Below are 26,247 nucleotides of genomic sequence, written 5' to 3' on the forward strand. Positions count from 1 at the left end.
TAGGAATAAGAGCCTAGGACTGGGATTAACTGGCATAGGATTGTGCTGACTGCAAAAGACTGACTGAAATTCAAATCCCATAGCAAAATATTTGGTCCTCTTTTTTATCATTCTTGCAAATCGACCAACAAGTTCCTGAATTTGCGCGAGGCATGTGCAAGTGGTCGTGCGGGGATTGCATAATCCAAAAGAAGGCGTTTCCGGCGGAAGTGAACTCCGACCAATGGCAGACCAGTACGCCCCGTCCCAAGGGAGCGGTCGAGTCAATATGCCCCGTTGTCCTTCGCTCTGTGGATACAGAATAGAACGGTCCGGGCGATATAAAAGGCAGAAGCACACCGAGCTTGGTCCATAGATATTTCATTCGCCATGGCGGGAGTCTCTGTCTTGCTGGTGCCGACGGCACTTCTTCTTGTAACCGTGTATGCAAGTCCTCAACGTACCGGTAAGTACAGTTGGTTTGTGTTTTAATGACTACTACTACTAGAGTCCTAGACTTGGCATTGAAGAGATACTCTTTTCCTGCGCGGTTGCCAATCTTTTCCCATCTATTTATGGAGGAATGTTGTGTGTAACAATACCTCGCCTTGTCCCTGTGTTGGGAAATTCTCACACTGCGCCGAACCAAACTAGCTCTAACCTCATTAGTTTTGCCGTGTGAAACGCTGGAATTTCCCGCTACTCCGCAACATGTGTGCTCGCACCGCCGTCGACTTTCTTCAAAGCCTTGCGAAAAACAAAAGCGTAACGGTCAAATTTTCTAAGGAATTGGTCACGATCTTAAGACGCTTGTCCCTAGAAAACCGTATCTTGTGTAGACGTCAGTATAGGATGTAGTCCCAGCGTGACATTAATACTGTGCAGACGGTTCCTTGGGTTCAATTAAAACATCCTGCAAATCTTTCCTTGCTCCTCCAACTTCCAAGTGCTCACGTCCTTGCCAAGTGCCCTCTGACAGTGAGAGGAAACTTGTCTTTGTCTCTATCGGTCTAGCAATGGTTCAAGCTTAGTCTCTACCAGACTCCCGCCTGGCCGAATAGTAATATAGGGGACTTTGGCTTTGACTTTGACTTTGACTTTGAATAGGAATAAAAGTCTAGTTAGTTCGAATATTGCACAAGGAGTCAACTGTCCAGCTGTGTAGACTGCAAAAGATTGACTGAAATCCTATGGCAACTTTTTTTGGCCAAATTCTTCCCTCTTGTTTCTCATCCATCTGACACGTCTGCTTTGAGACTTGGTTTAAGCTATCATTTTTCAAGAATTCCTTCTCTTTTTGTCATCAAGCTGACTGCTTGGAGACTAGGTTTAAGCTATCATTCTTCAAGGATTTCTCTTCCAGAAAAAGCAAGAGTGATACGACATGAGATAAGAAATGTGAGGCCGGGAAAGGCTTATGTCATTAGGTCCCTGCAGACAGCTTAATTCCCTGTCGACGCCTCCTCCGATTTGAGACAAAATTCCTGTGACACTCACACCACTAAGCCAGTTTTAGGTGTAACCACAAACCAATGCTTCCCACATTTAGAAACTTGCTGACACAAACGTTTGGAGATAATTTTGATTGACACTCTTGCAGACGATAGAAAGATGTCTAACTTGAGATAAAATTCCTGGCACATATAACGTGAAACCAGTTTTAAAGTTTAAGGTCTCTAAGCTTGATACCAATGTTTCCCACATAAATTTCACTACCTTTAGACAGTATATGATTATTTGAAGCATTAATGTTGTGTTAAACGTTTGAGGTTGATTTTGAGTGACAATTCTGCAGACGACAGGAAGACGTCTAATTTGAGATAAAATCCCTGTGACAACAACAACGTTTTTCACAAACATTGCATCTCCTTTCGGAATCATACCAGTAAGCAATACTCGAAGAACGTAATACTATGTTTTGTAAAACGTTTGGGGATTATGCGATATGGTAAGGGACATTTCTGCAGACGACACGCAACACTGTAACTTGAGATAAAAAATCCTGTGACAATGTTTTTCACATAGACAACACTGCCATCTAAAATCACAATTCTTACATCACTCATATTGTAATAATTTTGAGGACGATTTTGAGTGACATTTTAGCAGACGACCCGCAGTTCTAAGTCTGGTTGTGACGTCACGTGACCCGCCCAGCATGCCGTGCGTGTCGGGCGCGTGTCCCGCGCGCACGTGACCTTCAGCGCCAAGGTCATTGTTGTAGCGAGTCGCGAAGATTCCTGAGCGCAGACGTATGTCCTTGGCGGTTGGAAGAAGAAGACGTGAGGTCAGTTATTCCTGAAGGCGAGACAGAAATCCGGGCGAGTCTTGTTTCAAACACAGGCGCAATGGCCAACTGGTTAGAGTGTTCCCCTTGCAGTCGTTTAAGGCCGCAAGTTCAATTCCCGGCCGAGTCATATCTTATTGGACTTGGTCATACCAAATACTTAAAAAAAAACGTACATGCTGCTTTCTATGCTTTTCGTGGCGGTCGGAGCAGTGGGTTGTTATCGATTGTGTCTACGACAACCCTCTCCTCCCACAGCCTTTTACCTCCCCAACCCATGTCAGGTACCCATTTTAATGCCTTGGAGAAAAGCAGCACTTACTAAGTGACGCCATATCACCAACGATTATTATAAAAGGCTCACTAAGACCAATCCCTGCAATTGCAATCCCGCCTCATAGTAATTAATTAAGGGTGTAGTTGGCAAGCTAAGCTGACTCACGGCTACCACCCTAACCGCATGTTTTTTTCTGACATTTGATGTTCTCGAGCCGAAAGTCTTTCTCATCCTTGTCTTAATGCCAGACCAGACCGCAAAAAACGTGGTTTTTAATAATAGCTAGCCTGGATATCAGGCTCCGTGCAAGCGATACGGGTCCCGAACTTGCTATACTAAGGCTATACCCTTCAGCATGGCGAAAAACGCAAGCCTCCTACGCAGACTTCGAGCGGGGATTTTATTGGCGGTGGCTGGTTCGCTAGTTTTAAGCTTGTCTTAAGTTCTCTATTCCAGGAAAGGGAGTTTTCCCATAAAAGTAGTTTGCCATGGAAGGGAGATTCGCCCCGCCTTGCATCTGAACGTTAACTTTGAAACCAGCAAACCAGAGCAACTCCTCGACCCACTTGGGGTTGCTCAGGAACGACTAGGGACTTGAAAATCGCAAGACAGCGCTAGCCGTTATAGAAGTCTGCGAAGGAGGCTAGAGCTGGTCAACATATGTAGGCCCTTGAAACAGTCTGGTATCCAAGCTAGGAGTTGGCCTGTGTAGGCCCTGGAAACAGTTTGGTATCCAAGCTAGGAGTTGGCCTGTGTAGGCCCTGGAAAAAGTCTGGCGTCCAGGCTATGAGCTGGCCTGTGTAGGCCATGGAAAAAGTGTGTTTTATCCAGGCTGGAAGCAGCTCTTTCTGGCCCAGGAAACAGTCTGGCATCCAGGCTAGGAGCTGGCCTGTGTAGGCCCTAGAAACGGTCTGGCATCCAGGCTAGGACCTGGCCCTGCAAACCCTGAAAACAGTCTGGCATCCTTGCTAGGACTTTGCCTTTGTAGGCCCTAGAAACAGTCTGATACCCAGGCTATCTCCATCGCTCCTGCTGGGGAAACCCTCGGCGTGACGAACACATCCGCGCGGGGGAGGTTCCGGGTTTTGCGGGGGCTTTTCCGACCCGGTAAACCCCAGCTAGGCGGTAACACAAGACACAGACAGTCTTCCTGTTGGGACAGAAATAGCCACATTCACTTCTCTCCAAGCAGAGGTTAGACTCCGTCCTTGTTTTTTAAGTTTATGGCATTTTTATCGAGCTTTCTATTTTGTACAGGCCGCAAGAGATCAAGAAAATGGACAAAACAGAAAGTCCGATAAAAACACCTAACAATACTTTAAAAAGTCAGAGCCTAACCTCTGCCTGCATGGAGAGTAGCATTCACAACAGCCTGCGTTTAATCGCACGTGACATGTCGAAGGGCCATCCGTTCTTACATATTGATTGGATTAGTCTACACTGATACCGTTCCTTTGGGATAGGATTGAATTAGCAAACTCAGGGACAAATACCAGGAAACAGTGTACATCACCCGCATATTACACTCACTCAATTTATCAATGTATGAATCTTTATGATTGTATATTCATGATGGAAGTGTGTGTAGAGGGGTGGTCCTAGAATGGTCTTGATAAACAAATGACGATTATTACAGAAAAAAGTTGATTATTCAGCTAGCTCTTGCGAGTTGGCAAAGAAGTTGTCTTTCGGAGTGAGTTGTAAGATACTATTAGAAAAAACGCCAAGATGACATAGCTTCTTGATGACAAGTTCTGTAGGAAAGAATTTACTAGCACGAAGTCGCCAGAGTCAAGTGTTTCTTTACTGCAAAAGCGAAAATGTTCGCGTGGTTTAATGTTCGTATTTTTTCACGAAGACCGCTTCACTGCGCATTCAAAGCCAGTGGATTCACTGAACTGCAATAATTTCCTAGTTTACAGTAAAACTCTGCAAGAACTTACAACCACCGCAAACACTCCATTTTCTATCTACCGAGAAATACAATCCCAGTATATATTTTCCTCTTTACGGTATTTCCAACCTTTCCAAGCTGTTTAACGTGTGACTGTAGGTGTGGCAAGAATACAGCTGCGCGAAAACTACCCTGTTCTACATTACTGGGCTGTCACAAGTCGTTTGCGAACATTGTTAGGCCATACTTATTCGATTAAATGGATGACATCCCATGGGGACCTGAAACCTGGTGCGAGTGTGCGAAAAACTCCTTTATCATGCAATCTAAGTGCTCTGGGAGGTTGAGTAATTTAATTTAATTTAAAATACAATCACTTCGAAATAGCGTGATGGCATTGCCCCATATCTCCTAGCAGAGGTTAGGCTCCGACTGTTTTTGACGTTTTTCAGGCTAAAAAAATAAAACAAAAGTCAGAGCCTAAACTCTGCTTGGAGAGCAATTTGCCCCATACCTAGACATGGAACTTACCCCACCCCCACCCCCATCCTCGTACATTAATTGTTTGAAAGTTGACATCGATCACTTTCCACTTGTAGTGTTGACAGGAAACACTCCACTTTCCCGCTGCTTGTGTTTTTCTTATGACTTCGTTTCTGTCGGTACATCCTTGACCCTGTCTTAAGGTTGTGAAAGATCGATTAAGTCTTTCTTGTAAGGGTATTTCGGGTTACGTAAACATAGCAAGGACGTCTGGACCAGTGACGTTTGTGCATATATGTAAACTTCCTACCAGCTAAGTTGTGCAACGTTTAAAATGTCAGATGTTGTCAGAAAATATGTTAAAAGGTATGAAGGAACATCAGAGCCTGATACCACAATAGAAAACCTGAAGGGGCAGTTCAGTATAGAGCAAAGGGTGCGGAAAACAGTTTGGACTATCCGTTGCTGCTAGAGTGTGTGTGTTTGTGTGTGTGTGTGTGTGTATGTGTGTGTGTGTGTTTGTGTGTGTGCGCGTGTGTGTGTGTGTGTGTGTGTGCGTGTGTGCGTGTGTTGGGGGGGGGGGGTGATATGACGTTGCCTGTTTTAAAACATATCTAAATACAATACATTCTTGCTAAATCATACATAAAGTAAATTCGTCAACTGTCTTCTAGCAATAGGCCCCTGGCTTAAGATCTTTCACTTGTTCTATTCTATATTCTATACTATTCTATTCTATTCCTTTCTATTCTATTCTATTCTATTCTATTCTATTCTATTCTATTCTATTCTATTCTATTCTATTCTATTTTTCAGTCATTTCTATCAACTATCATTCTACATGTTTCTTCTAGATCATAGTTTTTCATCGAATATGATTTAAAATTATATACTTATGTCATATAATCTGTTTAAGAATCAGTTCAGTTTACATACAAGAATTCATTCATATATTCTACTGTATTCTAAAGTTCCTCTATTATTTCTTTCTTAGGCCTCTTATATCCCTACCATATATCCCTCAGACGTAACCACTAACACCAGAGCCCGAACAGGCGTCAACAGTTATCAGTGGGCTCCGGAGCACTTACATGTTTACACGGCCGTGAATGCGCTGAAAGGGGAAGAATGCAGAGAACTTCAAACTAAATTAGTGTAAAAAGCGATAGTGTTACATATTATGTTCCACCATTTGGCCAGTGTGGAGCTAGCTAATATGTGAGACCAACCACCAACAGCTGTGTTATGTTAGTCGACAGGTAGAATGTTTGAATGTTTGGACACGAATATTGTTTACATGCAACACGTGTAAAACTTGTTACCGCTTATTGTTCTTTATCGTTGAAATCTGACACGGTGAAAAAGGATCTCCGGTAATTCTTAAGGCCACATAAGATTGAACTTGATCGGTTATCAACAAGATTTCCATTCTTGAATTGGCGCCACATTGTTTGAATAGTCCGGTAAGAAAAGCCACAAGACATTTAGACAAGAATGAAAATCCAATACAGTTGTGACAGTCATTGTAAACACCGTAAGAGCCGTCTCTCGGATAAGACGTTAAATGGAGGTCCCGTGTTCGGGAAGAGCTACACCTCGAGCACGTTAAAGATCCCTCCGTACTCATTGAAAATAGTAGAGGTCCTTCCTGGTGTGAGTGGTTCAAAACCTACAGTCCCATGACCGCACCTGGGGCAATTACTGTCGTACTGAGGCCACCTGAGTGGCGCCGAATGGCAGCTCGCTCCAGACACTTGCGACTGTCACAGTACTAGTCGTATTGAGGTCACCTGAGTGACGCCGAATGGCAGCTCGCTCCAGACCCTTGCGATTTTAGTCCCGTCTATTGTAAGCTCCTCGCCATTCAACCCCTGGAAAAGAGAGCTACGAAAAGAGAGTAGTCGGCCCAACCAATAACAATAACAAGATTCTGTAGAAATAGATTAGGCGCTGTGGTAACTTCGCTGTGAGGTCTAACACAGACATTCATGTCTCGTCTACCTTTACTCGGTGTAATGGCCGAGTGGGTAGAGTGTTCGTCTCTTGAGTTCGATCCCCGGCCGAGTCATACCAAAGACTTTAAAAACGCGTACGGTACATGCTGCTTTCTCTGCTTAGCACTCAGCACTCAGCATTCGGGAAAGAGTATGGAAGTTGAACACTGCACCACTACCAGTGGACTAGCCCCCCTCTGTAGTGATTGCACAAAATTGTGTGGCTCAGGGCTACTAAACGGAGATGGGCGCCGTCCTATGCACCATCAGGCGCGGGAAGGAACTTTGACTCTGACTGTTGACTACATTTAACAGCGCGATTTTTCGACTCCCCGCCGAACAGAATGTTTTACACGTGGATCGGAACGCCAGCTATTTGTATTGAAGCCAAAACATTAATTCCGCTGGTATGATGTTGTTGTAACGTGTTACGAGGTACGACAACCCCAGGACCCATTGAAAACCTTAAATGCTCTCGGTTGTTACCAACCGGTTTGTTTACGTATGGCAAGACGAGACTCAATAAAATAAGGAAAGGTAGTCGAACGCCACGATCTTGCATGTGGCTAGATAGTTGGTCAGGAATGTTTGAGTGGTGGCCAACAATTCAGTTCAGTTCAGTTCATCCTCAGCCATCGATAGATATAGAATACAACACGGTGTATTCCGTATCGCCCAAGGTATCAGCCCGACCGCGGGTCGGATCGCCCGAAGGCCGGAGGGTGATCCGACCCGCGGGAGGGCTGAGACCGAGGGTGATGCGGAATACACCGTGTTGTATTTTATTTCTGTCATACCCACCTGAGAAAACCCATGTTTTGATGCGAAATGCGCCAGAAGTTGAACAAATTTGGTGCCCTCGAACCAAACGTGTTGCAACAGCAATGTTCCAACGTCTGAATCAGGTATTCAAACTTTCGATGGCGCCGTACTCGGCCCACTCGAAACAGTTCGATTTATTCGAATGGAGCCTGTGTGATAAGCCCGGGCCGTACGGAAAGTTATCAGCCGGTCCGGGACACCCGTATCGAACGTTTTCGCGTCAAAGGTATGACATAAAATGATTTAGAAACGCCTGTGTCGTTTCGTTCAATGCTAGAGGTCTTACATTTGTACATCTGCAGACCTAAAGCCGATGTTATGCCAATAAAGGCACAATGAAACAAAGCACGGTTTTCCTGTAAATTCTTTGTCTAAATGGTGCGGAAGTCGGTTACTGCGGTCTTGCACGCAACCAGCGCAAGATCAAAGTCACTTCTCTATAGTCTAAGACTCGTGAACTCCTTAGTGTGTAACAATTCAGTCTGCGACGATCGAGTTAAGGAACACCAAGAGACAAATAAAGAAGGGCCGTGTCGCTTTTAGATTCTTAGAATTCAGGGAGAGTTTATCTCGGTGCCAATTTGGCAGCGCAAATCTCAAAGGCCTTTTGGATTTGTTTGTCTGTAGCTAATTTCTGAAGAAAGTCTCAAAGTCTCATAGTACGAAACATCGGTAACCAGTCTGGTTATATAAAAGAGTTAAAATGACACATACTATTTTCTCATTTAGTACTCAACACGTATATAAAGAGTATGGGAGTTAAACACACACAAACACGCGCGCACTCACACATACGAACGAACGAACGAACGAACGAACGAACGAACACATAGGTAGAACACAGGCAACTTCTGTAGTATACTTGCACATATGTCCCGTGTCTTTGAGCGGAATACAGCTGGTTTGCAAACGTCCCCTCTATGACATGTAGGACAGGTCCATAATACAAGATGGTCCCCGTCATCCCTCACAGCTATGTGCGGACATATCCGTAACATACACAGAGCACAGGTGGACATAGCCTGTCACTAAGACTAAGTATACGGTGACAATAACGAGGGTAAACAAAGAAAAGCTGGGTGTCACACAAACGCTAGTCTGTGTAACACAAACTCCGCTGTCCAGGGCTGTAACTGGCCCCTCCCCGCGGATGTTTGGCGGGCTGCTATAAGCGAGATTTAATCAGGCTACAGAAACGCCCGTCACTGATCGGGTAACGAGTCCCCAAGCTCTAGCTTATCTCACTGGACTGTGGCACGTTTGCGGCGTCGCTGCTTTCTAAACTGGACTTGATTTTATGATATGAATATGATGTATATAGAGGTACAAGAAGAAAGGAAAAAGGTTTGTTTGTTATGAATGAAATTTGCTGAGCGCCCTGCAAAAGTTGCCGACGTGCCGCAGCTTTAGTAAAATACCCGCTGAAATAATGACATTTTCGGCAGCAATGGTTAATTTTGTGGACGGAAACACTTGTTTAGAAAAGGAGCAGTGTATTTGACTGTCTGAAACGTATGTACGTATAAAATTGTGTGACATACACATTACTGAATGGACTATTTATTTACAATTTCCAAGGTCCAGCCATAACGTTTGTGTACGTAACGAAGGGCTGTAGACACATCAGAGTTGCCCTCGAGAATGACTGAGTTGTTTAACCGCACAAAAATAAACAGATACGCGACAAGGTCGAGGGCATGGGAGGTATGGTCAATCTCACAACACGGTATTGACGTATGCTGGCAGAACTTGCAGAAGGAACATGTATAGACACAACGATGTGTTCCTGCACAATACATCTGGCCTTGGAGAATGTACTATAGTGTAGGGGAAGTGTGTAAGGAGTCAAATGTGTTAGGCCTCAAATTCTGAATGGCTTGGTCAGCGGATACGAAATTGATAGGTCATTGTTTCGCCTTGATGCGTAGCTAGCTGGACATGTTGTCTTTAAGAAATGTTCTTCGCACTCTGTGTTTAATATGTTACTATCATGTCCTGCTGATATGTCTGCCAATGTCGGTCAATTTATATATAACTCATTTAAAAAACGAGACAGTATTATACTATCATGAACCAGCACATAATGCTAGCCTGATTGTAAATATTATATACCATGTGTAAAATAGATTAGTCTCTTAGATTTTTAGATACTAGTAACTCATGTAGTTAAACTGTTCTGTATGTATTGTATGTACAAGTTGCCAAACACCGTATCCTCTACAGTTGTCGTGCAATAAAGTTTTTCTTCTTCTTCTGTAAAAAAAACGGGCCAGACTTCGGCTGGGGACGTAACATTCGGTTAAATCGAGGGCTTTGGCTCCGCTACAAATACTGTGCCTTAGACACAGTGAATAGCAACCCATTGTCCCTACATTTTTACAAGGGTCACATGACTACTTTACGTAGACTGGACGTCACTTTAAAGACAAAGAAAGTTGTAAAGAACAATTTATGTCAAATCCGTTTAATAATGTTTATGGACGAATGAGTTAAACCAAAGGCAAACTTTGGGGCTTAGAAACTCCCACGCACCCCGGAATGTCCAGATGCAACCGTAAATGAAGCTTTATCATTAATCGTTTGTCTGTAAGAAATTAACGACGTTTGCTAATTGGTCTAAGGATGAAAACCTCGCACGGAATGAGGTGTTGTCGACAGATGCAAGACGTAAAATCCTTTTGATTATACTTCCTTGCCTCCAGATGTTAGGCAAAGTTACTGGTCTATTTCGCTTTAATACGTCAAGCAAGTTTTACATTCGTCCGTTTTTCTTGTAGATATCGCAGTCCTAGTGCTATGATATATCAAGTACTAGTTCAACAGGAGGGGGGGGGGGGGTAATTCTTACCTCAACGCAACCCCACTCACCTACTCCAATTTTCCCCTAGTGAACGGGCGCCTCTTTGATAATCTTCAGGCAGATCCTATGATGGCATAAGATAGTACCAAACTGGCCAAGGAGTGTAGTCAGCCAAAAGGTGTACATTTGCCAAACACACTCCTAGGCTGGCTTAACTCCCCTGGCAGCTTTTGATACTATATTATGCTACCGTAGGGTCTTCTTGGAGAGTACATATTTGTTAACCACTTCGGGTTTTCAGGCATTTGGGCAAATTTATGCCAGTATGGATTTGTAGTCGATCAATGCATTGCGACAGCAATATTCTAGCACAGTTCCCATTTCTAAGAACCGTGTGCCTAGGCAAGATTTATCATCTCAAAGAATAAATTCCCGTTAACATTTACCATGCTACCCTTTGGCTGTGGGTTTATAGCTCAAAAGTTACTAACTTCCTTTAGTATAAAGATTAGAAGTAGGCGTGGGCAACAGACATTAAAGGGGGTTTTGCATCATCTCCTTTTCCAGAAGGTCATGTTTGGTGTAACGCTAGTTCACCTTTATCCGCTGGTAACCTATATTCGTTGTTTCCAAAAAAAACAAGGTACTTATGGACATCATGTCGACGGACGGTGTATTTAAACTATACAATTGTAAAAATGTTGCAATTTGAAACCGCCGTCCTTTTACCTTATGTCCCTAAACACCCTCTGTTTAGAGAAAACGGATATAGGTTACCCTGCGGATAAAGGCGAATTAGCGTACGTTTGCAAGTGTGTATGAATATTTACGATTACTCGTGAATGCCTTGTTGGATTATCTTGATATTTGGTATGTGGGTAGGTTTTAAACGAGATGTTGAAATGAATGGACTTGGGGTCCCTCGAGGGCTTGTCACGGTCAGCAGAGAAAATTCCGTTTTTCATTAGTATATCTAAATAAATATGCTACAGTCATTTGAGTGGTACGTAGCTCTTGTGCAACGCGAAGTACTTGCATAGGTGTGAGCCCCCTAGCAGCTTTTTTTGAACCACAGAGGCGATTTTGCCAAATGTTTACAAGATTACAACTCTTTCTATTGTTCAAAGAGACCGCTGTCGTCGTGCCTATCATTCTGTCACTCTGTCACTGTTGAATCTGTTATAAAGCAATGTCAAGACCGCTGCACATATCATTCGGAAATGAACTCAAATACACTTTGTTTGTTCCATCTGGATCCGGCACCGTGAGAAGTTGAACTTGACGTTGAAGTTGAGCTCCTCCGGGCCGGTTCTTGGCCGCGAGAACTTGAACTCTAGTACGCCCTCCTCTGACAAGTCGCTAATACTCACTCGCTAATACTAGCACGTGCTTAAAGGTGGTTTTAATCCAACAAAACATCCCTTGCATTAAAAAAACTTGTTAAATAACTTGAATTGACATTTACTCGAAAACGAGTTATTTACTTAATATATATCCCTTGCTGTTAAAAGCTGGTATTGGGAGAGAAACCCATACAGACAGGCACACACACACACACACACACATGCACACATGCACAGACGAACACGAGCACAAGCAATACAGCTTTTGCTATCGCAAACCTGTAAACTAACCAGACGACAAAAGAAAACTTAGATAACTACGTGCGAGCACACACACCCCTCTCGTGCACGCACACTGTAGCCCAGGTGGCGAAGCTCAGTTGGACAAGTCGGCTCCACAGATGCCTCTGAGCCCGCGCGAATAGCAGGCGAGACGGGGTCTCTCGGGCGGACCTCGGTCGTCTGACAACGACTGGAGAACACTTCACGGTGCCAACTCATCTTAGTCATGTTTGCTATGTAGTTCCTTCTTGTTTCATCGATCAGCTAGTCTTGCATCTAGTAACACAGACACGCAGATATATAACGTTACATGTACATATCCACACTCATACACGGACGCGCGCGCGCCGACTTGGGCCGATGTGCACAAGTGCATACACTCACATGCAAATAATTATTTAGATAGATAGATAATTAGAAATGGATACACGTATATCTAAGATATCTAAACTCTAACATATCTAATGAATATAAACTCTAAGGTATATCTAAACTCTAAGGTATATCTAAACTCTAAGATATCTAAACTCTAAGATATCTTAACTATAAAATATCTAAACTCTAAGATATCTAAACTCTAAGATATCTTAACTATCAAATATCTAAACTCTAAGACATCTAGACTGTAGGGTAAGACGTCAGCTCGGATAACTTGATGCAAATATCAAGCTAAGGTCACCCAAACTCTCGTCTGTCCCCGCGAGACATCACTCAACGCGAGACTTCGGAAGTACTTTATCCTCATTTTCCACCGTTGCATGGTTGGCTTCAAAACGCGCATAAAATCACAACGAGGTTTAGCACGGCGCCACAAAAGCGCAGACCACCCGCGAATTCTTGAATCAAAAGTCATTCTAACAATGACAGACACATCCGAAGTAAATAGGCTTTCGGCCAGTAGTCAAAGACTTCCGTCATATATTGGAAATTAAAAGTCACTTTCAGAAATAAATCACTGGAAACCGAAGGATGCTGGTAAAAGCTCTTGCGGTATATTCTTTGATCTCTTGGTAAACCGATATGCCGCTGGCAATGTATCATTTTCTAATTCCGGAAACGGAAGTGTGGTTCTTAAGGTTTTGGAATGTGGGCTTGGAATGTGGTGTTGTGGGTACACAAAATGGTCATAGTAGCGAATATCACTATTGCGTAATGTCAACAACTGACACAACAGAGGCTGGTAGTTTTATACTAAATGACCTTTGAAATAGGAGTGTTCTTTCTCCATTTCAAAAGCGCGTTTTATCATAATGCTTGCGTCACTTGCCGCCTCTATTCTTCCAACATGTACATATTGCGTTTACGTCGATGTAGGTTAGACATCCAGGTAATAAGATACGCCAAAAAAATAGTTACTCAAGCAACTGGATATGGTTTTCGAAACGGTCAGACGTTTCGGATAGAATCCACTATCCTTCACTGACGAAGAATAGTGCGTTTCCAAAACCATATCCAGTTGCTTGAGTAACTATTTTTTGGCGTATAATATTGTGTTCGTTAGATTCGCCCCTCCCTGTTAAAAAGGAGATACATTCGACAAATAAAGCAAGGAAACTATGTTTGACATTGTTTTAAATCATCGCCTCGTTGGAAACCGTTATGTCATGTCTACATACCAGATGTCACGTGCCGTGCTCTGGGAACGAGATCAAAGGGCACGAGATCGCCCCAGTCGTCCATCTTGTCTGATGTCTCTGTTTGTTCTTTTCTCGTGTTGACCCCAGGTTGCCCGGATGTTGACCCTGCCCTGGTTCGATGGAATCCTGGCCATGACCCCTCCCGACGAGAGGTCATCGGACAAGGTCAAGTTTACCTTCTGGAGTCGTCTGCGACGTTCTATTCCCTGGAGGTCAAAGATGGAGGTAAGAAAACAAAGCTTGACTTCATCAAATAAGTTACTCAAGCAACTACACCTTGCTCTGTGTCATCAACAAAAGATTTCTCTCAGACACAGGCATGTATGGATATGAATCGCGTCCGGCTGCTTGAGCAACAATCGCTTGCCGTATTCATATACCTGGATGTCTGACATTCACCGACATAGCCTTTACATTTTTTGGGCACAGCTCTGGACACCAATGAAGATTTGCAGATAACAAAATGTTGGCAAGTTCTTGGTGTCATAATCTCATCTGGTAAGATATTGGACCTTTACAACTTACCTCACATAGTAGCCCGCTTTCTCAAGTGTCCAAAAGTCCAGTCTGGACGATTGTTGTACGCTGGCGATTTCGACATTTGAAACAATGCCGCCATATTGCTTTATTCTAGTGACGTCAATTTTATAGGGTCTGACCCCTTCTAATTAGGGGTCTTCACAGGACTATAAAATGGAGCAAAATCTTGATGTTTTTTCCCAATCTGAAAGTCTATACCGTGCACTGTCGCATCAATGTAAAATGTCTCTTACATTTTGAAAAAAAAAGTTGCTTTTACAAGTCCTGAAGAGGCGATACATCAATATGACATTTTTTGTGGTCTGTCGGATAATTGTCTCACACAGGTGTTTCTTCTATAATAGGCCATAACTAATGCAAAAATGAAATCAGCTGAACAAGGCACAGCTTCAAAGTAGCCATTGAGCATTCTGCTTTCAGTGTTAGAGTTTATGTCACGTGCGTGCCTTTCATAATGTCACAGGATTTTAAGCAATGAAAAACACAAGAGAAGCGCAATCGACAGGGAATACCACACACGCAAGACGTTCCCTATATGTTCTCAATTTACTGTTGTGCGGCGAACGTGTCTATACCCTTAGGTAGAAAAAGAACACGACAAAAAACAATTGACTCCAGTTTCTTTTATTACCCTTAAGGATACTACAAGAACACGCGCGCCAAGAAAAGGTCGGAAGTTTGGCTCAGTTGAAGAGGCCCCCGTGACTTTACCCCTTTGGCAGCGCGATTAGACCCAATTAAGCGAATCTCTTGGCAAGGAAATTCGGTTTTGTAAGCCTTTTATAATGCGGAACAGGGGAGAAACTTTATCCCGGAAATCCTTTTCTGACACTTCGCCAAGCCCACGACACCAGTTGAACCTAGTTAGTCCCCAGAAGACAAGATGGTCCGGTCTTGTTATTTCAACATACAAAGGAGGCTCTGTTACAGATATATGGGTTCAGTGAACTGAACTTCTTTCTGACGCGTCCTGCTTTGGAATTTGTCTTTCTTTTTCATTCCCTCTGCCTGTCTCTCTGTCCGGCACTCTGTTTGTCTGTCTATCTCTTTTTTCTCCTTGGGTCTCTCTCTCTCTCTCTCTCTCTCTCTCTCTCTCTCTCACTCTCTCTCTCTCTCTCTCTTTGATCTTCTTGATAATTAAAACATCAATCTTAGTCACAATCAATGGCAGACAATGTCCTTCTGTTTGCACGCTTGGCACGCCATGTAGCGTCTCGCTAGGTTGGGTCTCAGGAAACGGTAAAGGGCACAGAACTGGCTGTAGACCAGGCCAGAGCTGGAGTGGTGCGGAAGACCAAGCCCACGGGTCTCCTCTGACCGATGTACTGTCTAGCAGAAGAGCTCATGTTATATGATGGATATACCCGTAACCTTCCTTCGCTATGCGGAAACAAATTAATGAATAGACGAAAAAAGGAAGAAGAAAAACCAGGGGGAAGAAAGAATAGGTGAAAGAAAAAATGAAAAAAGAAAACATAAAAACAGAACGAAAGTAATTCGAAGAAAGAAAGATTGAAAGAAAAAAGAATGAATGAATGAATGAATAAATGAATCAATGCAAAAAAAGAAACAAAAGCAGCAAGAAAGAGATTAGGAAGAAACAGAACGAAAGAAAGGAAGAAAGAAAACTAAAAGAATTAAAGGAAGATAGAGATATTAAAAGAGAGAAAAAAGGAATGGAAATCTCCAATATGCCTTAAGGAATCATATCTGAGGTTCATATGTTCGCAAGGTGTCCTCAAGAATTCATTAGCTGTCATTTTGCTGGAAGAATGTGGGTGAAAGGTCGCGTGCCCTACGTCATAATTAGACTTAACAAGGGCTCATGGGAACTGAGGTCATGACCCTGACTCGTGCCCAGTAATGTCAAACTCGTGCCCAGAGTCACGCGACAGAACAAGTGGGAGACATTCAAGGATGTGTTTTAATTAAACTAGTATGTAGAATATGCGGGGACTAGTTGAGATTAATGCCTTAAACAGGTGAACATAAAAGCATTAGGCAAGCGCAGTGCTTTGGGATTAAACTTACAAAGTCAACGACAGCTTCAATTTTTAAGAAAAGTGTGTCTTGTACAAAACGCATGGACTGTTGTTATAATAAGTGAACTAAGTACACCTATTTTTCAGCGGTGAGACGTAAATAAAGCTTTTAAGTGAGCAGATACAGTAAGATAAATTGGGTGAATCGTGTGAACGGTTCAGGTAACCCATCGATGCTTAGTCCTCGAATAACTCTACCGCCATCATAGAGCTTAAGAACCACACAGTCAGCCTTCTGTCATATTCATATTCATACAATCATAACAAATATCCTCGAATGTGGCGCCACACTTTTTTCCACCAACTGACCTGACTAAGAAATTTTGAAATTCAACTGAATGAAGACCAAGAGAGTGAAATGAAGAGAATCTAACTTCACTAGTATATGATAATATTAAGAAACGAAGAAGGTGTGGGTGCAAATGTTTCCAATAAACTGTAGATTGGTGCATCTCGGATCCGAATGTCCATCTCTACCTTCAGCCGAAAATAAAAACGATCTACATCAGTCACACCTTCTCCAGCTGGCACCAATCCAGGCTATCACCTCTCTAATCCTAACACTTGCCCGGGGCGTCTCCCACGATACGCCGCACGACTCTTGTTCGCACTGGGTCCCCCCCCCCCCCCCCTGGGAGCCCGCCCCACACGCTAACACTTCACCTTAGGCTCTGGTCAGGTGGTTCTCATTTAAGGCTAATGGTTTCTTAGCACTAATTGGGAACATTGCGTGAGAAAATTGATAAAATCTTACGTATCATCACCATTTAGCTTAGTTTGTAGGTGTATGAGACAGAGAGAAAGGGAGACAGAGAGAGACGGAGAAAGAGAGAGAGAGAGAGAGAGAGAGAGAGAGATGCCTTAAGTTTACTATATATAACATATTCTCATTGTCTTGGTCTACGTTCAATTGAATTTTGAAAGCAGTCAGGTGGTTCTGATTTAAGTCTAATGGTTTGTCCCAGCTAATTGGGAGTATTGCATGAGGAACTATTCGTTTCTCCCAAAGAAATTCATATAGATTTGTAAAATGAAAATTTGACGTAAATCATCACCATGCATCTATGAAGGTGGAAGAGAGAGGGAATGGATTGAGGTGGTAAAACATCACGAGGCTTTACTCTTACGGCATTAATTATTAAACTAACATTGCAAGGAGATATAACAGCTGTTTCTTTTAACCCTAATGGTGCCTGAAATTTGCTCACAATCTAATGACTTTACATGCTATATCCTCATTGTCTTGGTCTAGGTTCAATTGACTTTTGAAACTGTTCAGGTGTTTCTAATATTTACGTCTTTATGATTTGTCGTTGCTAATTGTGGGCATTGCGTGAGGAACTGGTCAAATCTCGTTGAGAAATGGATTTTGCTTTGTTTAAAGTACTACAGTAGAAATTCTACGTGAATCATCAAAATCTACGAGATTGTAGCTTTGTTCAAATTCTGTAAACTTTCGTTCAGCGGTAAAAGTGAGAAGGGAAAGAAAGAGAGAGACTCCTACTTTTTTTCAGGAGATTGTAGACTAGTTGTTAACATTCCATGTAACATCTGTTTCATTTATATTAGTGGTGGTATCCACTTAAAATTCAGATATGCTTTTCGAGATGCTTTTTGGCAAGAGTGCAACTAGTAAAGACCAAAGACGTCCTTTTTAACGGAATGTAATTGGTTAAATGTTTTGACTTGCTGTACGTGCGAAAGATAAAGATTGCCAGGTTGACAATCTCCAGTCATGGCTCGTGTGTTGTCTCACAACCTATCGAAATAACATTGTAACAGCTACGATAACCTGCTAGTTGCAGGTACGAACATTACACCAGTTTTCCTACATGGATTTTTGGTGCAGTCCTGTCCAAAGTCCTTGTCCAACTTCCAGGCCGATTTTGATAAGATAATTATGTTTATAAAAAGAGACTACAAAAAGCCACAGACATTTTGGTAAGGAGATTATCGTCGCCATGGACTACAGATTTTATACCCTTGCACACAGTCATTTCTTTTATGTGTCTGTGGGCTCAGCGATACATATAAGGCAACTTCCCAACCTAAGGTTTCTCACATTGTCACATCGTTGTGCGATCGCAAACGTAGAGCATTCTTGTTGTAGTTGTGCGTGCGTCGACTGTCTCGCTATAGAAAATGATATTACAGATCCTTGCCGGCGGTTGTTTCTGTCAAAGTCTTCTTCAAAATCACACGACAGCAAAATAATACGACGAATGTGCCTACAACATAACCGGCGCTTTTTAAAAAGTTTTAACGGTTACAAGCATGCAGTGTCAAAATGCAAAGCGTGTCTTTGACTTTTGGTCTAATATGTATTTGTTTGAGCGTTAAACAACGTCACGTGGAAATGGCTTTTACAGAATTGCTTACTCGATACTTACTTGGTAACATGCCTCTATGCACGTAGCTCGCAGACATTTACGAATTGACATTCGTAGAATGGTATTAGCTGATAGCTTGTTTTGAAACAGGTGTCAGGCATCATACCGTTATCAGCTGCTAAACTGCCCATCTGTGATCTGTCACGTAATCTTAATCCTCATTGCGTGAGTGGAGTGAATGTGGTGATGATAACGATTGGAATTGCTGAATTTCATTCAAATCCTGAGGCGCATTCAAATACGACGTTCAAATAAATCAGGTATTTTATGTTGGAACAGGGACATTTTCCGTACAAAGAAAGAACAAAATTCCTCGCTTACAACCAAGTGGTTTTAAAGCAGTCGACGTTTCGATAACCATCTGCTGTCTTCGCGGAACGAAAATGGAATTTGCCTTGGATCCTGAGTGACTGTTAATAGTATCTTTTGTATCTTACTGACCCCTTTATTGACGTATTAGTTTGTTGTTTTAGCTTAGCTGACAGATTGTCCCTAAGAGCTAACATCATACAAACTTTACAACTGTAGCTTCAGTGACTGTCATGATTTTGCATCTTACTAATAACTTCATTGACATACTAATTAGTTTGTTGTTTTTAGTTCAGCTGACAGATTGTCCCTAAGAGGTAACATCATACAAACCTACCAACTGCACATACTGTATAAGCGGCTGTCAACCTTTCCGCTGACATCCGGCGCACGTGCCGAGTGTAATTTGACAGGGAACGATAACCCCTGAACAACCTTTTGACAAGAGATGCTAAGCAGACCTTGTTCTCTAGCAGAATGGGTTCGACATTTTTCCTGTCTTTGATATGCATGTAGAGACTGCCAGTTCAAAACTGCCATTCTTGCTAGTTTCTCATAGATACTCACTCACAGGTTTAGTCAGCATTTTTTAAATGTCTCAATTGCTCAAGTTTTCAACACTTTTCTTAAAAGAGATGCTGAGCAGACCGTGTTCTCTCGCAGAATGGGTTCGACATTTTTTTTCCTGTCTTTGATATAGAAACTGCCACCTCAAAACTGTCTATCTTAATTTAAGCTGCCATTATTGCTTTAAGTCAGCGTTTTCAAACTGTTTACTCTCTTTGAATCAGCGTTTTCAAACTGTCTTTGTCGATTTAAGTCAGCGTTTGCAGCCGGGCTCTCATACATTTAGTTTGCAATTTTGAAATGCCCCAATCGCTTTCGGTCAGACCAGTTTGAGTTAAAGATTTTAACACAAGTTTTCATCACTTTTATCAAAAGAGATGCTGAGCAGACCGTGTTCTCTTGCAAAATGGGTTCGACATTTTTCCTGTCTTTCTCACTTTGAGTCAGCATTTTGAAGCTGTCTTTGTCCACTAACTCTCGTAGATTTAGTCAGCATTTTCTAAATGTCTCAATTGCTGTTAGTCAGACCAGTTTTAGTCAAAGATTTTAACACAAGTTCTCAACACTTTTATCAATAGAGATGCTGAGCAGACCGTGTTCTCTCGCGGAATGGGTTCGACATTTTTTTCCTGTCTTTGATATAGAGACTGCCACCTCAAAACTGTCTATCTTACTTTAAGTTGTCATTATTGCTTAAGTCAGCGTTTTCAAACTGTTTACTCTCTTTCAGTCAGCGTTTTGAAACTGTCTTTGTCGATTGTTATTGCTTTGTTATGTTCAATCCTATGTTTGTAGTTATCTTTTGTACTTTGAGTTATTATTGTTGTTATAGGGCTCCCTTGGAAATCAGTTACCACGTTAACTGAAGGGACTACCCTAAAGATCAATAAATAAATAAATAAATTGTCTTTGTCGATTTAAGTCAGCGCTTGCATCCAGGCTCTCATACATTTAGTTAACATTTTTGAAATGTCTCAATCGCTTTTGGTCGGAACAGTTTGACTCACAGATTTTGACACAAATTTTCAACATTTTTATCAAAAGAGATGCTGAGCAGACCGTATTCTCTCGCGGACTGAGTTTGACATTTTTTCTGTCTTTGATATACAGACTGTCACCTCCAAACTGTCTTTCTCGCTTTCACTCAGCATTTTCGAACTTTGAGTCAGCGATTTGAAGCTGTCTTTGTCGATTTAAGTCAGCATTTACAGCCAGTCTCTCCTGCGTGTAGTCAGCAATTTTGAATTTCAAATTCTCCATTGCCCGTCTTTCTCGCTTTCATTCAGCTTTATAAGCTGTTTTCATCACTTTCAGTCAAGGTTTTGGGCGAAGCCTGACTTTGTTTTTGCTAACCAAATGAGATGACTCCTGTAATGCATCTTCATCTTACCTTTTCTTCGATTTCACCTCCTTTACATCACAAACGTTATTTCAAAAAGTTATTTATACCTTCTACCTGAGTGTCATTCTGATGAATGTACACAGAAAATTCCTTCAACAAAGATAACGAGAAAACTAAATCATCGCATGACTAAACAAATGGTCGGATTTACAGCAAACTGACAGGGTCATTTCAGGTCGAGGGCTTAGAGCTCAAGACACGTCAGGAATGTAACGGTGCAGACTTAATGAATGACTTATCAGGTCCTGGCGTGTATGCAGTCACCTGGTAGAGTTTTACAATGGGATCTGGTCAGCGTTTGACAGCCTTAAAGAAGGGTCTGCAAGACGTCGCAAGGGAGACCTATAGAAGACTTTGCATTCGAGGAGTACATTTTTAACTTAGCCTAAAACTAAGCTAACTTTGACACTGAAATCTGTATGGATGAGACCGTTTTTGATGGCGACGCTTGCGCCACATATCTTTACCATGCATGTTCAGCGCCGAAGGCCGTGGGGTCCAGATAAATTGTGAAATTTGGACCCTTTGAAACGCCATTTCCTGCATTTTCAGGATATTTTTTTGGTGCTTGACTTCATGGGTATAACGGGTTGCGGTGAATTTCTTGGAGGGTCCTGATCAACGTTTCAAAGCCTTAAACTAGTCAGAAATATCACTTAGTGATGCATCACAACTTACAAGGGTTACAGTGTGCTCTGGTCAGCGTTTGATATCACTAACGTAGTCACAATATGTAGCGATTACAATAGGCCCTGGTCAGCGTTTGACAGTCCTAAAGTAGTCAGTGTTAGCAGTTACAATAGGCCCTGGTCAGCGTTTGACAGCGTTAAAGTAGTCATAGTTATCAGTGATACATCGCAACATGGAGGGGTTACAGTGGCATCTGTTCAGCGTTTGACAATCCTAAAGTTATGAAGTCAAAGTTACCAGTGAATGCATCCCAACTTGGAGGGGTTACGATGGACCTTGGTCAGCGTTTGACAGCTCTAACGTAGTCAGTAATGCATCACAATGGGTCCTGGTCAGCGTTTGACAGCGTTAACGTAGTCATAGTTATCAGTGATACATCGCAAAATAGTGGGGGTACAGAGGCATGTGTTCAGCGTTTGACAATCCTAAAGTTATAAAGTCAAAGTTACCAGTGAATGCATCCCAACTTGGTGGGGTTACGATGGACCCTGGTCAGTGTTTGACAGCTCTAAAGTAGTCAGTGTTATCTGTGATACATCATGACCTGAGGACACCACCTCCGGTTCAAGGATTAAGCACCGTAAATCCAGACTACAAACTTCCGGATTGACAAGGTCATTACCAAGTTCAAGACTACAGATGGCCTGAATGGGCGGGTGTGCATCGTGTCAAGTTGAACCGCTTGAGTCATTGGTGGCTATTAGGTTCTAGAAATAATCAAACATAAGGAGTACACAACAGTGGGCTGTAGTTTCAAAACATTTAGAAGGCTGTCGAACGTTTGACTTCACACTTGAGGTCATTGATGGACACTAGCCTGAAAGGGCGTGTGTGCGTCATGTCAAATTAAGCCGTCAGGTGACTATCAAGTTTGCCTCTCTTCTAGAATTTAATCAAATATAAGGAGAGTAAATTACATCAGACTGCAGTTTCAAAACATTTTGAAGTCTGTCAAACGTTTGTATTTTGCACTTGAGGTCATTGATGGACAATTACCGTATTACCATGTACAAGATTTTAGAAGGAAATTCGTTTGATAAGTCTTCAAATAATACATGTCTAAGATGAAGGTATTTTAAACGAGAATTACATGCTTATTGTGTGTCTTTTTGGTATTTTGACATCTTTATTCCGTTTTATTCATTCACAGGAAAGCTGGTGTTTGCCGACGAAGGAAAGAACATTGTCTTGCGAACGCGGAGCATTCTGGTCCAAGATGGCGGCGAACTCCACATCGGAAGTGAGACATGTCCCTACCTAAGTGACGTCACGATTTCTCTCTACGGCAAGTCCGACGAGGGGGAGAGTCATCCCCTCTTTGGTAAAAAGTTCTTCGGAGTAAACAAAGATGGAGTGGTCGAGATACACGGAAAGCCGAAACTGTCATGGACGCAGCTTACCGCTACGGTCATGTCGGAGGGGCTACCAAAAGGAGGGCATCACTCCGGTGTTGGGCATCGCGGGATTAACCTTAGAGTATTGGACGAGCTGACGGGAGAGGTGGTGGAGAACTCCTGGTACGATACCTACATCAACATGGAGGATAGTAAGAAGCTGTCCGCGGCCCTCAACGGGGTGGCTGACGGCAAGATCATCATCATGGCGGTCAGAGACGAGGGTTCGAAAAGTTTGGGTACTGCCGCGAAGAAGGCCATCAGAAGTCTGGGCAGTAAAGAGATAGACAAGTTGTCGTACAGGTTGGTATCTCTTCATGTCGGTCAATGGACCGATCCCAAAACCACGCCCCCTTTTCGATCTTGGTTCTATTTCGAACACCTTCGTCAAAAATAGCAATTTCTGTCCCACGGGGCAGTTTTTGACGGACGTGTTCGAAATAGAATAGGGGGTTCTGTTTGTTCGATATGGCGTTCGACAGGATCCGTCCATTGCAACAGTTACTACTTTATTTTCTGAAACATATGAAGTATAGTATTTCTGCTCTATTCATCCACATAGAGCTCAGATCTGCCAAAGACATTGACAAATTGCAGCTACCTCATTTTATAAAAACATTCTGCTATATTCATTAGCGATGCGAATACCAACTAAACAGCTCACAGCTCAGCCAAAGTTTCACCAGAATTGGGAGGCGTAGACTTAACTGTTCCATCTGATCCAAAACGTCTCCAGATTAGGGCAATAAGTTCAAGTTTAAAGTTATCAAGGAATGAACTTTGCCCCTTTTTTACTTCTCAATGTCCGAACTGTGACTTCTGCCTTTCACGCAATGGATCAAAATGCACTTATTATCTCCCTAATGTTAACGATAGACATTCATTTTGCAAAAGTAATAACTTCAAAGTAATAACTTCAAAGTAATAACTTCAAAGTAAGAACTTCAAAGCATGAACTTTCCTCGGACATGGTCGGTCGACGTGCTTTACACACGACATGGTTATACCGCTCCTTACGGGGGGGGGGGGGGGAATACCCTTTCGAATAGCTGAATACAAGACGGGGATGCGCCAGGTCTCCCGTCCCGGTGAATGATGTTAATCACTGTATATGGCTGATACGAGACAGAGGTTCGTCAAGCCTTCATCCTGGTTATTTGTAGTGAATCACGAACTCCCGACAGAAGGATTTGCACCAACGCACACCGCACCATCGCACGCGTGGCGGGTTCTTTAACGTGCCTGGGGCATGGCTCTCCCCAGACACGGGACCTCCACCGTCCTATCCGAGGGACGGTTCTAGCCAAAGCTGGGTAAAGTGAGGAAAGCGGTGTAAAGTTTCACCTGAGTAAAGTGAGGAAAGACGTTTGAAGTGGCTTTCCCAAGCGCACAAGATCGGTGGCACGGCAGCCGGATTCGAACCCAAGACCTCTCGGTCACAAGGCAAACACGCTGCCGCTGCGCTACGCATGTATACGGAAAGGAAACGTCATATTTCACAAACGTGTCCCAGCTTGCAAACTCGTGGAAATTTCTCTTTTGATTCAGCGCATCCATTGGTACGACCGCCAGTAAAGACAGATGAACAAAGTCAAGAAAATCTAACTTGGGGACAGATAGCATGATAGTAAAAGGGATATTAATACTCTAGCTTTTGATCAGGAAGAATTTGTCAGCTTTACTAGCATTCATTTGCCATATGATTTCACTGGCCGACAACGCTCTGGCGTTGGCGTTGATTGTAGTTGTCTGTCGCTTGATGTAAATCAGGAATTTTCACAAGAGGAATTTTCTTTCAAAACGCTTTGCTGAGTCTGTGAAAAAAATAAGCTATCTTTCTCGGACACGCAACCCAAGGAAACGTCATATATACGGCAAGAAGTCGTCAGGCCGTTCCAACCTTAAAAAATCGTGGAAATACTGTAAATACAGAAATGTTCGCGGTGGATTTATGTTCGCGGTTTTCGCGTCTGCCATTTCACCGCGAATTTAAAAGCACCGCGAACATTATTTCCAGGGCATTAAGATACTACAGTGAATGGTGCTACCGCGAAATTAAATCTCCGCGAACTTAAATGCATTTACAGTATGCCTTTTGATTCAGTGCTTTGGCAGTAATGACAGATGGGCGAAGTCAAGAAAATCTTTGTTTTGAAGACTGATAGCATCGTATTATTAGGAAGAATTTGGAATTTCGGCAGAATTTGTCAGCCTTGCTTTCATGTCACCAAGCGTGTTCACTGACAGAGCGAGTTTTGGCGTTGACTGGAGTTGTCTGTCACTTAAGATAAATCCGCGTTATCACCCAGGGCAAATGAGGAATTTTCTTTCAAAACAATTTGCTGAGTATGTGACAAATAAGCTACTTAATATCAGACGTGCTTAGTTGACATACGTGTCTTGTCATAACTAACCCCCTTTCGGTGACAGATGTTGTCTAAACGTTTGTTTAATAGTAAAAACATGTCGATCGTGTTACTTACTGTAGGGACTTGGTTTGTCAGCTGGTTCCTGGTCGTCAGGGGATTAAATAGTCACTGGAAACATCTTACATAGACACAAACTGTGACTGTTATTTCACACATCGGTAGATAGATTTTTACTGTACAAATATACAGGTGACAAATTTATATGATATCCAATCCACGTTTGGCGTTGACTTTTTGAAATTGACCTTTAAAAATCTGTTTCGATGAATTTGGTGAATCATCTTCGAAACTCTTGCCCTGTCTATAACTTACGAAGTTCGCTCCGTTATTTAGCGAGAAGTTATATCGTTAGCTATTGTATTTTGTATTGAAACTTTCTGATATGACTAACTAGCCTGCTATCCATCTGTATAATAGCTCCCGAGGCTCTTCTGTCCTCTCTGGAGAAGAGACTCGGGAGCTATAATCCTATAAAACGCATTTGGGGAGAACAGAAGAGACTCGTATGTCTGATTTTCAGTTCATTCCATGTTTGCTTTCTATTAGATCAAAGTTATAATTTGTTGTATATGTCACAGTAGAGATCGCGATCTAGTAGAATCGTTGATTCTCCTAGGAGAGATCACGATCGGAGTTTCTCCTAGGAGAGATCACGATCGCAATCTGTACTAGTACAAACGACGATA

General features: G+C 42.5%; 1 protein-coding gene across 1 annotated transcript in view; it reads left to right on the forward strand.

The window, feature by feature from the left end:
- Nucleotides 1–241: 241 nt before the first annotated feature.
- The window catches only part of LOC118404407 (cell surface hyaluronidase-like), a 39,691-nt gene continuing 13,685 nt past the window's right edge, over nucleotides 242–26,247 (forward strand). Inside the window, exons 1-3 of the mRNA XM_035803478.1 lie at nucleotides 242–445; nucleotides 13,886–14,023; nucleotides 22,889–23,435. Of these exons, the coding sequence (XP_035659371.1) occupies nucleotides 370–445; nucleotides 13,886–14,023; nucleotides 22,889–23,435 (761 nt within the window). The 5' untranslated portion in view covers nucleotides 242–369. The remainder of the gene's footprint in view (nucleotides 446–13,885; nucleotides 14,024–22,888; nucleotides 23,436–26,247) is intronic.

This window comes from Branchiostoma floridae, chromosome 17, assembly GCF_000003815.2.
Source record: "Branchiostoma floridae strain S238N-H82 chromosome 17, Bfl_VNyyK, whole genome shotgun sequence".
In the NCBI taxonomy this organism is placed as follows: Eukaryota; Metazoa; Chordata; class Leptocardii; order Amphioxiformes; family Branchiostomatidae; genus Branchiostoma; species Branchiostoma floridae.